The sequence below is a fragment of the Fusarium keratoplasticum genome, chromosome 10 (assembly GCF_025433545.1).
Source record: "Fusarium keratoplasticum isolate Fu6.1 chromosome 10, whole genome shotgun sequence".
Classification (NCBI taxonomy): Eukaryota; Fungi; Ascomycota; class Sordariomycetes; order Hypocreales; family Nectriaceae; genus Fusarium; species Fusarium keratoplasticum.
In genome coordinates, this window is record NC_070538.1 from 2171806 (window position 1) to 2184701 (window position 12896).

At 51.6% G+C, this 12896-nt stretch overlaps 4 protein-coding genes across 4 annotated transcripts; 2 read left to right on the plus strand and 2 right to left on the minus strand.

The window, feature by feature from the left end:
* Positions 1-3508: 3508 nt before the first annotated feature.
* On the plus strand, positions 3509-4015 carry NCS57_01253500 (uncharacterized protein; the record flags this gene model as incomplete). Its single annotated transcript, XM_053062207.1, has 1 exon — positions 3509-4015. The coding sequence occupies one exon, from the start codon at positions 3509-3511 to the stop codon at positions 4013-4015; it is 507 nt and encodes a 168-aa protein (XP_052908735.1).
* A 19-nt stretch (positions 4016-4034) lies between these two features.
* Positions 4035-5040, minus strand: NCS57_01253600 (uncharacterized protein; the record flags this gene model as incomplete). The annotated part of the gene is made up of 2 exons (XM_053062208.1): positions 4035-4629; positions 4676-5040. 2 exons carry the CDS (start codon positions 5038-5040, stop codon positions 4035-4037), a joined length of 960 nt encoding a protein of 319 aa, XP_052908736.1.
* A 1414-nt stretch (positions 5041-6454) lies between these two features.
* On the minus strand, positions 6455-7297 carry NCS57_01253700 (uncharacterized protein; the record flags this gene model as incomplete). Its single annotated transcript, XM_053062209.1, has 1 exon — positions 6455-7297. The coding sequence occupies one exon, from the start codon at positions 7295-7297 to the stop codon at positions 6455-6457; it is 843 nt and encodes a 280-aa protein (XP_052908737.1).
* Positions 7298-7759: 462 nt separating this feature from the next.
* Positions 7760-12289, plus strand: NCS57_01253800 (Proline--tRNA ligase; the record flags this gene model as incomplete). Its single annotated transcript, XM_053062210.1, has 11 exons — positions 7760-7762; positions 7816-8144; positions 8193-9395; positions 9991-10055; positions 10103-10210; positions 10260-10828; positions 10882-11006; positions 11057-11205; positions 11257-11432; positions 11491-11674; positions 11727-12289. The coding sequence occupies 11 exons, from the start codon at positions 7760-7762 to the stop codon at positions 12287-12289; spliced, it is 3474 nt and encodes a 1157-aa protein (XP_052908738.1).
* Between the last annotated feature and the right edge of the window lie 607 nt (positions 12290-12896).

Here is a 12896-nt window from a genome sequence, read left to right on the forward strand (position 1 = left end):
GCGTTTCACATCCCCAGCAGTCTCACCATCCCGATTCCCACGGTCCCCACCCGAGCGTGCGTTTTAGATGACATTTCCTCAGGCACGCTGAAGAAGCCGTCGTGTCAAGTGCCTAGACGTGGAAATGGAAGCCTCATCATCCCGTCAAGGGATCGGGACGGGATGAGCAACGATCGGTGAACCCCTGAGCTGTCTGTCCAGAGACTCGGACTGGACTGGCCCCTCTCATCTTGTGTCGATGCCGAGGCACTGCTTCTTTCGTGGAATCATGGCGTTTTGGCAAAGGCTACGGCGGAAGCGACGGAACCATCCACTGCCTTGGTGCTTTGTCAGACGAGCTGCTGGATGAGTCTTTTTGGTCATGCTCCTGCAGATGAAGGCGTCCTCGGGGCCAGTTTACTCGCTGCTGACTGGCAAAGTCTAGACCCCCAGCGACCGCTCCCTTGGCAGGTCCCCTATTTTACCTTTGGCCGGCGCCTGAAGCCGGGGGTGGGCCCCGAAATCTGAGCCTCGCCCGGGATTACGACGCCCAACTTCGGCAACGTCCACGCCGCGTTTGCCTTACGGTCCCTGACTCGTCCCTCCTTGGCTGCTATCGCAGTTCTAGAACACGGGCACAGGGGGTTCAATTGTTTGTTCGGCCCTGACAAAGCCACATTGCTACATGTGTAACGTTGGCTTACTGCTTACCAGACGTAGGGAGATTGGTAACATGGTGATGTGCGCTATGCGAGAGCTGCTCTCGCCCAGGCTTGCTTGGCTCGGTTCCTGAATGGACTTGGTATGAGCTAGAACAATCGTCGGCCCGCAAAAGTGCCCTTGGAAATGACTGTGCTCTGCAACGTCCAACAGCCTCATTATTCCAGAACGCCCTGCTGTCAGTCGGGTCCAAATTGTTGAAGCCTCGACCTGACGATCACCGCCACGTATTTGAGACTGAAAGAGTTTTCTCAAGCGGTGAGTCGGCTCCCTGGGCCTCAAGCGAGCCACGATCCGCCCGACCCTTGTGCTTACTGTCTTGCCTTTATTGAGGCCAAAACTAATTATTCACGGCAGTTGAAAGAGCTTGACGGCACAGCTCCAAGCTCTTTTCGTGTATCCTCCTTACATGAAATAACAAGGGTTGTATGACACGTTACTGCACCACTTGAAAATAGCCATAGTTTGGGATATGAACGGCGAAGCTAGCTTTCTCAACCTACCAATGTGGGTGAACAACTCGGCCGATACATTTGTGCATGCAATGCCTGGATCTCGCTTTCGGGTCTCGAACCTTGTGGGAAAATCCGCTAATTCTGCAGGGTCCATTCGTCGTGCCTCGAACCGCCTGCTGCATTTCGATGGAGAGAATGCATATCGTTGTCGCCGGACGCCTCTGCATCCGCATACCAACATGTCGGGTACTCGGGAATCAACAATCTCAAAGTGACAGGTGTATTAACCCTAGCCCGTTACCCGCCTTTGCATCGGTACCCAGATGCTTCACCCTGCGAAAAGGCTGGTCTATCAGATCATGCTCCGTATTCTGGGGACGGCTACGTATCGTATCGGCCACACCGATGCATTGGAAGCGAGGCTTGGCTCATTGATTTTCCGGTGGAATCACACGCCTCTCAGCGGATAAAGGGACAACGGCAGGACAGCAAATACAGTGCACGGCCTCGTGAGAGACTGTTGGGGTCGACGTCGTGTCCGGATCCAAAGTTGTTGGTCTGGCCCTGGAACTCGGTTTGATGACTGAAGGGTGCATCCAGACACGCCCGTCGGTCGGAAAAGACGGGCTGGGCGTTTAAACGACGACGGCCGCCCTTGCCGGGCCACGAGGACTGCTGAACAACTGCATAATCAGCTCGAGCGGACCCCAGCTTGCGCGATATCACGAATTCGAGGGTTGTTGTGCGCTCTTCTCCATTGCAACTCGCAGGTTGCCGCACTCGGCGGTCCAATTACAATGCAGTGGCGCTCTGCAGAACTCGGCGCTGCCTCTTCTGCTACCGTCCACTCCCCTCCCGGCATGGCCAAGTCCGCAGCGCCCGGGCTGTGACTCTTTTGTTGCTGCTGTTGCGTTGCTGCTGGGCTGGACCCCCTGTCGCTCACCGGTTCATGTGGGAAAGTCTCGGGAATACCAAGACCGCACTCGCTCCGAGATTCCCGCGTTCCAGACCCCGTGGTTGCGTGTCCTCGTGCCCTGAGCCACAGTGCAGCGCATGTGTGCAAGTCAGCAACCCTTGGCAACGATACCCAACGCGTCGCTGCGCAGGACAGAGGGCCAGGCCCCTCTAGAGGCTTCTCTGCGACCTTTACGACGGAACCTTTTTGGACGGCGGTCTAGACCTTCTGGCGTACGCCCCCAGACGGCGCTTCTTTTTTTTATGGGACAGTGGCGCTCGGATACGGCGGGATCGGGAATTCACAACGGTTTTCTTTTTCAAAAAGGACCGCTAGGTGGGTTATTTTGGGTACATTGGGTTTGTTCCTGGGGGTTCCAGGGGGGGTCATGCTTGCAGGGAATGAGTGTTCGCCCAAGATGAAACAGAAACAATTTGGGGGCTGAAGGGGGAACGACGGGCGAGAACGGTCGATGAGAGTGAGTGAGTGTTGGTTGTCTGTCTGTCGGTCACGCGAAGGAAGACCGATGAAGCCATCTAGTTAGTGTTGACCACCACAGGTGCCTTATCTAGAGCGCCATTGGGGGTCGGGTCTGCATTCTTCATGTTGGCGCCGTGTGATCAGGTCGTTGAAGCTGCTCACCCTTGGTGTTTGGTGTTGTCGGGCAGGCTGCCGTTCTTGATACTGACGTTCACTAGCTCTCCAGGTGATGTTTCAATGCTTTGGAGAAGTCTAGACTCATGTTACATAGCTCCATGACAGGATGTGGTCGAGTCAGCAACTGTGCCTCGGAGGATGCCTCATCAGGTCTGGATTCAAGGCGCTCCATGGTCGTCGTCGTAGCTGCAAGTGGGTCCCATGCGGGATCGGAAGTGCACCAACGTGAACGAACATGCACCCCAGGAGCCGCAGGGCTTAGTACAGTTCGTGAGGTCGTCAAAGTGTTGTCGATCACTCGGGGGAGTGTCGATCATGGCCGAAATGGGTGGTGGCCATGAGCCTACCCTACAGGCAGATGAGACAACTTGCCGATTGCGGATTCTTCTTGTTAGGCTGAGAGGGCATGTTTTCCTAGTCGATTCAACGAATTAATTTTATTCTTATCTTTCTCCTGTACTACCTAGATTGATGTGTTGTGCTGTTCAGTGTTTGCTAGGCACCGATATCACGACTTGGCGATCTTTACTGAACATGTGACCAGGCGGGGTAAATTGTATGCATCTGCCTGTGATGACTACAGACATTCGCGAGGATTGACTAGCTGTACTACGTTAGAGGCCTGTTCAGGAGAGCTTACGTCTCCATTGTCATACCAGGCATCAGCATAACTCGAAGGCCTCAGGTCTCTTTAACACAAACGGGAGTTCTTCCTCAGGATCCAACTTCCTCAGGATCCATCATGAGCAAAGAAATCGACGACCTCATCGACACCATGTCTATGGCTTCCACGGTCGACGGGTGTCCCACCCCAACACACACATCCGCCACCGAGACGGGTATCGACAATCCTCTACCGGTCGAGTCCGTCCCTAGCCCCGACGCAGTCTTTATCATCCGGCACCGCGACACGGGCAAAGTCATCACCCTCATCGACGGCGAGCTGCGCCTATGCGAGGGCTTCAGCGCCCGCGGGGGCTTTCACTGGCACTGCGTCGAAAAGGACCGGTGGCTAGGCTTCCGCAATTGCGTCTCCGGAACGTACATTGGGCATAATGAGAGGAAGCAGTTTATCGCTCGGGTCTCTCATCACAGACCGCACGAGTTCTTTACACTGCGGCCGCATCCACAAGGGGGCTATGAGCTTCTGATGAGGCACAACAATGAGCTCTGGAGTATGGATGTTGCAGCGGGATTACTGGTTGAGACGAAGGGCGAGGGGGCGCTGTGGGATTTTCTGAAGACTTGAGATGATGTATCGTGGTCTACTATGTGGTGCCGATCAGTTCTGATACATATCCTCGGATGCCGCTTTTTTCTTCGTCCGTAAACGAGATGTCGAAATACTTTTCGAGGGCTTCTATCCTCTGTTCCTCAGTCTCACATGTGGTGATGCCTTTTGTCTTGCCACCGAGGTTCTGCTTGACCACGCCGTTGACCAGCATCCTCTTTCCATATATCTCCTGCTCCCCCTTGTACTTTTCGTCCCTATCTACCGGCCGTCGAAGGAACTTGATAGTTAGGACGTTGCGTCTCTGATGGCTGTCGGGATGCGTGTTGATCCACCAGTTGACAACACCCCAGTCCAGCGCGTAGAACTCGATACCCGGGAAAGAGTAGAATGAGTTCCATTCCTTGTCGACGCTGTTTCGATATTGATAGATCCAGAGCTTTGTTTCCTCTGTTCGGTGTACTTGATGAGGGATCCAGTCCTTTACGAGGCGAATTTGCTGGGTTCCTAGGTTCTCGTGGACTAGACCATTGATGAGTGGCATGGGCATAGTTGCACCGTCACCACCAAAAGCAACATCGGAGTGATGTTCACTTCCATCAGGGAAGGTAACAATATTGACGATATGGTTCCTCATGACTGGTTAGGATAATAGCTGGCTGAACAGGGCTGACTTACCAGCCGGGATAGTCTCCCTGTGGGACACCCTCAAGTCTACCCCGTGTCCGAACACCGGCCGTATACGCATCAAAGCCGACAGCCCGAAGAATATGGTTGTAGAGAATAGCAATCTCCATGCAGAATCCCCCTCGGCCGCGGTTGTCGGTCACCATCTTCCGGAATAGATGCTGCGGATCCAAGTCGATTTCATGAGCGGCATTGTAGTGAAGAGACAGGTTCTCGTAGGGAAGTGTTGATAGGGTGTGGATATGTAACGCTTTCAAGAGTTGCAAGGAAGGTTCCGGGTCCTGACGTAGTGCTTGGGGCAAGTCGATGTGGTTGAAGAACTGCTGGAGCTGCTCTTGACTGTACGCGGAAGCCATTCCCCCTAACATGTAGTTGTTGTCTAGTTGTAATTTCCCGAAACTCTATGCAAACTGTTCCTGAGTGCCTCAACGGCGTTTTGGAGTTGAGACTGGATGTGAGTCATTTCAGCCCGACTTGTCGACTCATCTTGGCAGCTAGCATGTCGTGATTTTAGCCGAATATTGCGAGCTGCCGTAGGCATTTGGATCTTGTCCTGGGAAAAAGCCCAGGTTCCTGAATTTTATGGAAGCATGAGTGCCTTGCAAACTGAGTTCATAGAAGTCTAACACAGCGATGAGAAATAAAATAAATGCAGCGGAAACGGATGACCGACGCGAATGACTCTAGAGTTGAGGCATAGACTTGTTTTCCGGTGCAAACACCCATGTATATGTGTATCGAGGCAAGCAAATATCGGAATGGTCTCGAGTCAGAGAAATACAAGAGGCTGGGGGATTGTTCTTTGGCTATGTGGTATTTATCTAGGAGTCGGCCATGGGATAACTAGGCAGGTATCAGTGTGATTAATTAATTAGACACCACCTGCAGCAATTTCGATCAAAAATCACGGGGACTTCTATGCTTTTCGAGGCTATTTGGCTTTATAAACTTCAAGGACGTGTAGTTGAAGCGTGTCTAGTGCTCTCGATACCAACACGTTATGGTGACCCAGGTAACTGATGACTTAGCATACAGTTATGGAGTGCGAGAATGAAGAAGTAAGCGTCTTAGTAGATTTATTATATGGAACATGAACCTAGTAGACACCCTCCTTGGCAACCGAAGCCTTCCAAGACTGGCGAGAGCAGCACTGGGCTTGAAAGTTGTGAACGAGATCTACGGTTAGCTAGATGTAAGACCGACAAGGGTACTCCCAGAAAACAATTTAAATGCTGTGAAGACCGGCTGTGACTATTGCAGACTATACGACGGCCAGTTCTAGGAAGAGTAGATAGAGAGGCCACTAGCATTTTGCTAAAGGGAGGCTGCTGTATTATTGTCTAACCGCACTGCTGGACTGCATGAAACGAGGAGGATAAAAAACGAGACCTTTTAACCCAGAATCAGACCCAAACGCCCCTGTGGCGTCGTCTCCGTGGCGGATAGCATCCGAAGGGGCACCAACTGGGTGTGCCCCGGCTGTTTGCCGAGCAAGAACAACATTGTTATAGCGCAGCGGGGAGACAGGTTGTAAATACTTGGAGAGTATGTTCGTATCTCGGAGATGCACAGCTTGAATCTTTTTATGTAACATTTCATTCTTTGGACCCCAGATACGTCTGCTTTACTCTGAGATAGGTGAACGGGGGCAGATGCCATGAACTCCTAAACTTATGAGATATGGAAGATATTGAGAGTATATGCGTGCAGAATTCTTGCAGAGAAGGTGATATAAAAGACTAAGCTATCAACTCATACAGAAGCAGTGTATTATTTGGACTCGTCCTTGGACTTGAGACTGTCTAAATGCTGTACACCATCCATCAATGCTTGTGCGAACGCCACCCGAGCCCCAGCCTTTTCTACAGTCATCAGGGTTTGGATGGTGCATCCTCGAGGAGACGAGATGCTCTCTCTCATGAGCGCGGGATGAGCACCGTTTGACAACAATGACGAAAGACCAGCGACGCCATGTGCAACAAGTTCCAGCGCATCCTGGCGTCGCAGACCTTGAACAACAGAACCGTCCAAAAGGCCGTCCAGAGGGATGGATAGTGTTGCCAGGCAGGCTGTTGTCAATACGGTGCCTAGGTTGACAAGATGTGTGGGAAGCCACTTGACATTGCCGACGAGACCAAATATTCGTTCTATCATAGCCGAATGCTTCGACGACAGAGGAGGTTCTGTCTGCTCCAGGATCGTGATGGACTGGCGGTAACGGGCAGCGATGTTTGGGATCGCCCGAGCAATAGGCGGCGCCTCTCCGTTACCGGCAGTAATAACGTCTCCGATCTGCTGGCAATCCATACCGGCCAACATGCTGATGATGAGTTTGACCTCAAGAGCTTGTCGCATTCCTGGAGCTTGGAGGACTTCAGTAGCCATGAATGGCTTGAAGCCAAGGATGACGACGTCTGCTTGCTCCACCGCGGCCTTGTTGTTGGCATGGAATATGTCGACCAGGAAAGAAGATGAAGGGAGCTCTTTATGGAGAGACTGAGCTGATGCTTCAGTCTTGGTGCATAAAATGAAGCGAGACACGAGGGGAGTGAACTCATTGGTGTCTGGCTGGCCAAGAGCGTCTAGCAAACCGACGAGGAGGGCTCGGCCCATGTTTCCTGTAATGTGTTAGGGGGTGCCAAGGCTTTGTAGGTATGAAGTAATTACCACAGCCCAGAAAAGCTAGAGTAATGCCTTTGTCTTGCATGCTGGGCAGGAGAGTTGAATGGTGAGCGAGAGGACACAAGACGGCTAGGGAGACCAGAGACTTCTATTTGATTCTGGAAGAGAAAAATATTCTAATTCTTAGAATAAAAGAAGGCATAGCGTCAAGATAACGACTGAGTCGGACTGGGCGGGCCCTGAGACTGGTGGCTTTTACCTTGCTCGGCACTTTGCCGACGGGTAGACATCCGTCGGCTCCTCGATCCTCCACACCGGCTAAGGTACCTAGCACCGGCAGTCTTTGCTTTTCAGGAGACTCATTGCAAATACCTGCTATGAAAGTGCAGACTCCTCCCCTCTTACCTGCTCCCACTCCATCATCGTTCGCCAACAACCGTCAACTGAAACATCATGGTATGTGGTATCTTCCAGACTACGCTGATACCAATACCAATCTATGATTCTAGGCTCCTCAATCCTCCACGGCAGTCGATAGGAAATCAGACGAACTCATCGGCATTACTGTCTCCAAAATCGAAAACTTTCCACAATGGTACCAAGAAGTTGTCATCAAGGCTGAAATGGTCGAGTACTATGGAGAAGTGGCCGGCCTCTTTGTCCTTCGCCCCATGACTATGTTTATCTGGAGCGAGATGCGCAAATGGTTCCAGAAACATCTGGACGAGATGGGTATCGGGGAAGCGAGCTTTCCTCTCTTTCTTTCGTCCAAGTCACTCGCGAAAGAACAAGACCATATCGAAGGGTTTGCTCCTGAACTTGCCTGGGTTACCAAGGCGTAAGTGCTCAGTGCTGAAGTAGTAACTCGTGCTGACTTGTCTCACAGCGGCGATAAGAATCTCGATGTGCCCGTGGCCATTCGACCGACGTCCGAAGCGATCATGTATCCCTACTACAGCAAGTGGATCCGAAGTCATCGAGATCTCCCCCTGAGACTGAACCAGTGGAATTCTGTTGTTCGGTGGGAAACCAAACAGACCACGCCGTTTCTGCGGACAAGGGAGTTTCTTTGGCAAGAGGGCCACACGGCTCACCTGACAGAGGAAGAAGCCGGGAAAGAGGTCCTTGAGATCTTGGAGCTGTACGCAAAGATCTATGAAGATTTGCTCGCGGTGCCTGTTGTCCGAGGTCGCAAGACAGAAAACGAGCGGTTTGCGGGCGGTTACTATACCATGACACTTGAGGGGTACATCCCATCGAATGGACGAGGAATACAAGGTGCAACTTCGCATTGTCTTGGTCAGAATTTCAGCAAAATGTTTGACATTGCTGTTCAAGATCCAGCGGGCGAGGGACACGTTCACGTGTGGCAGAACTCGTGGGCATTTTCTACGCGCGTCATCGGCGTTATGGTCATGATCCATGGCGATGACAAGGGCTTAGTGCTGCCGCCGCGTGTGGCCAAGATACAGGTTGTCATTGTCCCTGTTGGGATTAGCAAGAAGACGACGGCCGAGGAGAAGGATCAGCTGTTGGACCAAGCGGACGAGATACGGGCGACGTTGAAGAAGGATGCCCATTTGCGGGTTGATGTTGACGCGCGAGAGGGGTATACGCCTGCGTGGAAGTTTAACGACTGGGAACTCAAAGGAGTTCCGCTGAGGTTGGAATTCGGGCCTAAAGATGCTATGAAGGGCGTGGTGAGTTATACACAGAGGTATAACAACGAAAAGGGAACGATTCCGATCACCGAAATTACGACCACGGTTCCCAAGATGTTGGAGGAGATACAGAAGGGCATGTACAGCCGGGCTGATGCTACGTTCAAAGAGCACCGACGAGTTGTTACGGCCTGGGACGATGTGATGGGGGCTTTGGATAATAAGGATCTGGTGTTGATCCCGTTTTGTCTGGATGGAAAATGCGAGGATCAGATCAAGGAGTTGACTACAAAGGTTGAGGAGGAGCAGGGTGCGCCTTCGATGGGGATGAAGAGCCTGTGCATCCCGTTCGAGCAGCCTAGTGCTCTCGAAGAGGGGACCAAGTGCTTGAACCCCGAGTGCGAGAGGCTGGCAAAGCAGTGGACAATGTTTGGGAGGAGCTATTGATGGGAAAAAGCAGCTAAGCTTTGGGTGAGAGTTGAACTATTCTCTCGTCAATGCTTAGCTTGAAACATTGACACCATGACTCGAAGAAGTTACAATAGTGAGAGCCACAATGATGCCATTGGACAAGCTGTAGTGGATTCTCAAGGTCGGCAAAATGGACTATTTATCTTCCGTCGGCAACGGTTCCCGAACGGATACTGGCCTATCCCATCATTGATAGGATCCCCTCTTTACATTGGACCCTCAGTGACTGTATTTGACCTTGATCCGCCGGCTGAGCAAGCCGCCGTAACCGCAAGACATGCCTCCTAATGCCTCGATGCATCATTCTCGCTCATCCCACGCGTAAGCAATAATCTCCCACGGCTGTTGGATTGAATGAAATAGGTACTTAAACCACGCGCAGTTGCGAAAACTGTCGACGTCGCAAAGTAAAGTGTTCTGGGAAGCAGCCATGCCCGACATGTACTCGTCTGGGGCTTGAGTGCACGTTTGGAAACATTACCCGGCGTGGATATTCCGAGCTGTGAGTTTGAGATTGTGTTTGTTGGGTGCTGTGAATTGACTGTTGATTAGGTACGTGCAGAAGCTTCTTGATAAGATAAAGAGCCAGGAGGAGCAGCTCAAGGAACGGGCCGGATGTGAGTTTCTCTGTTGAAGAACGCGGTTTCATGCTTATCGGTTATAGCGAGGTCTACTGTAGACCCAAGTTCAGAGCTGAGTCCCGGTAATGGCGATGTTGTCTCTGATGCAGGTTCCGAGCAGAATCAGTTGGACGAGCTGCCCTTGAGCCCAGGTATGAACATCCCAATTGGTATTGCATTATCTCTCTCTGACTCGAGTAGCTACGGAGCTCGCATCTGGGCCAGCCTTTGAATCAAGGGTGCGGTCAATATTGCGTGATCACGTCGACAACAACAGCCTCAATCTCCAAACATCTCCCGAGAGCTCTGCATTCGTTTCTTCAGCCATCGAAGAAGAGCCTCATGACCATTGGAGGAATGCACTCACGCTGGTCGACGGTATTCCCTCACCAACTCTGTTGTCCAAGCAAGAATCTCGTCGACTGTTTGAGAGGTTCTCCTCCCTAATGGGTATCAATCAGCACTTTCTCGACCCGAGAACATTTTCAGATTCCATGGATTTGCTCTACCAGAATGAAACCTCGCGCATAAGGCAGATGCAGACAATGTGGTACACCGAGTACCTCTTGGTCATGGCCATGGGCATGCTCATCGGTTCACCTAGTGAAGGATCAGCAAACCCTCCTGGGAATTCGTTCTTTGCTGAGGCGATTCATCGACTTCCGCCGATGCACAAGCTGGGCTCTCACGGGATTTTGTCTGTTGAGATTTTGTGCTTGGCTAGTCTTTATCTACAATGGTGCGATCGTAAATACGACGCGTACCTTTATGTAAGGCCCCAGGAAGTCTTTTTGATCTTACGGAACCTGACATGTGGGATTAGATCGGTAGTGCCGTTCGTCTTGCCATTGCCTTGGGCTGTTCTCTGCCTCACGACGAGCAACAAGGACTCTCTTCAGAGATCACCCACCGTGTGAGAGTATGGTGGACAGCATATATGCTGGACCGGTGAGTAAAAAAAAAAAAAAGGTAATATCTGCTAATATTGTGACTTAAAGCCGTCTTTCGGCAGGCCTTGGTCTTCCAACAGGGACCGATGACCGTCAACTCCGGTCAGAGATGCCCCGCCCAGCTGCCGGCTTCCAAAACCCTCTGCCCATGATCATCAACATCAAGATAGCGCAAGTGACGGGCAAGATCACCACATGTAAGATGATGAATCGCGATTACTTGCAATGCTTGACTGACATTGATCTAGCTTTCTACGGCAATGCTGCTCTCACACGCACTGAGCTCGTGAAAAAGATACAAGAGACGCTACAGACTTTACATGACATAGGACGCTCAATACCGAGTGCTCTGTCTATAGATTTTACTGATTCTTCGTCAACAATTGCGAGAACAAGCGCATCTTTGTACCTGATGCTATTCCTGGTATGTCTGCTTAACAAGGCAGCCCTGGCCTCGATCCTCATCTAATTTGTGCTTCTAGGCCATCATACTGTGCATCCGGCCAATATTACTGCAGAGAGTCAAGGAGAAGGTGCAGGCATCAAAAGATAATAGTCCACGGGCACCTGTATCTCCAGCTATAAGCCGTCTGTGTCAGACATGTCAAGAGGCCGCCATCAAGACGATCCGGATACTCTCCGCCCTACGCGAGGATAAAAGTATTGGTGGGTTCAAACTCAACACATGCCGTAAAATTCATTGTTGACTTATGTTTAGCATTGTTTGGCTACTTCGATCTCGATGCTACCTTTTCGGCGGCGTTTGTGCTGACCATGATGGGCTTCGTCGAGGGAGACCTCCAAGAACCACCAGAAGGTCTCAAGCAAGCGGCAGAGATTCTCAAGTACTTGTCCAACGCCGGAAATTCAGCAGCTCAGCGACGCTTGAACGATCTGAAGCAGTTCTGCCTTCACGTCTGGTCACCGACCAACATGACAGACGACTGGTCCTGGCTCAAGGAGGGAAGCGTATCCAGTCTCGATAATTCACCCGCAAACCGCCAGAACTTTTCCGGAGATGGTGGTGGCAACCCGAACTTGCAGGCAGACGCCATGACGACTTGGGGACCGGCCGCGTGGATATCGTGGCAGTCTACGGCGACGGGTGGCGAGGACGCGGTGCATCTTGACTTTAGCGCGTCTGAGAACTTTCAGATGGATCTGAGTCATGAGGCTGGTGACATTTACTCTAGTTTCAACGATCCGACGCTGCCGTTGACGGGCGTGGATGATGTGGATTGGGCAGAGGTTGGCAAGATGTTTCACATGAGGAATATTTAGACGTGGCGTTGGAATGAAGCTATTTGTTTGAAGAAAAAGCGCCGTGTAGCTGCAAGATTTACAATGTTAATGATAGGGGCACAATATGATACTGCTCGAGGGTTGGCTTTGGCTCATTCAATGCTATTCTCTACTAATTCTCTGAGTTCACAAAACCATATTATCCATGAATTTTCACGCCTTGACGAACCCCGAGCGTTCTGTGTGTGAACCGAGTTCAACGATAACGAGTCCGGATACTTGGCCGCGGCTGGTCAGATTGCCGACCGGCAAGTGGCCGCGGATGGCTGGACTACCGTCGGGTAGTTGGCCCATGAACTGTAGCCTGACTCGTGAGCCCATCTCACTGGTCCATCTGGCACGGATGGCTTCCAGAACATGCATGACTGGATCACGGGAACGGGAACGACATGCAGTCTTGTCAATGAAAGGGCGTCCTTGGTATCTCGGTCCCTTATCCGTACTTCGCCCTTATTCCTGTCGGCAAGCAACCGAAGGCTCCAACTCGGGGCTTCGCCGAACGATAATTGTGACATGAACAGGGTTTCCCCGCGTTAGAGAGGGGTGTTTGTCAATGTTGGGTTCCTTCAAAACCCTGGTGTAGTTC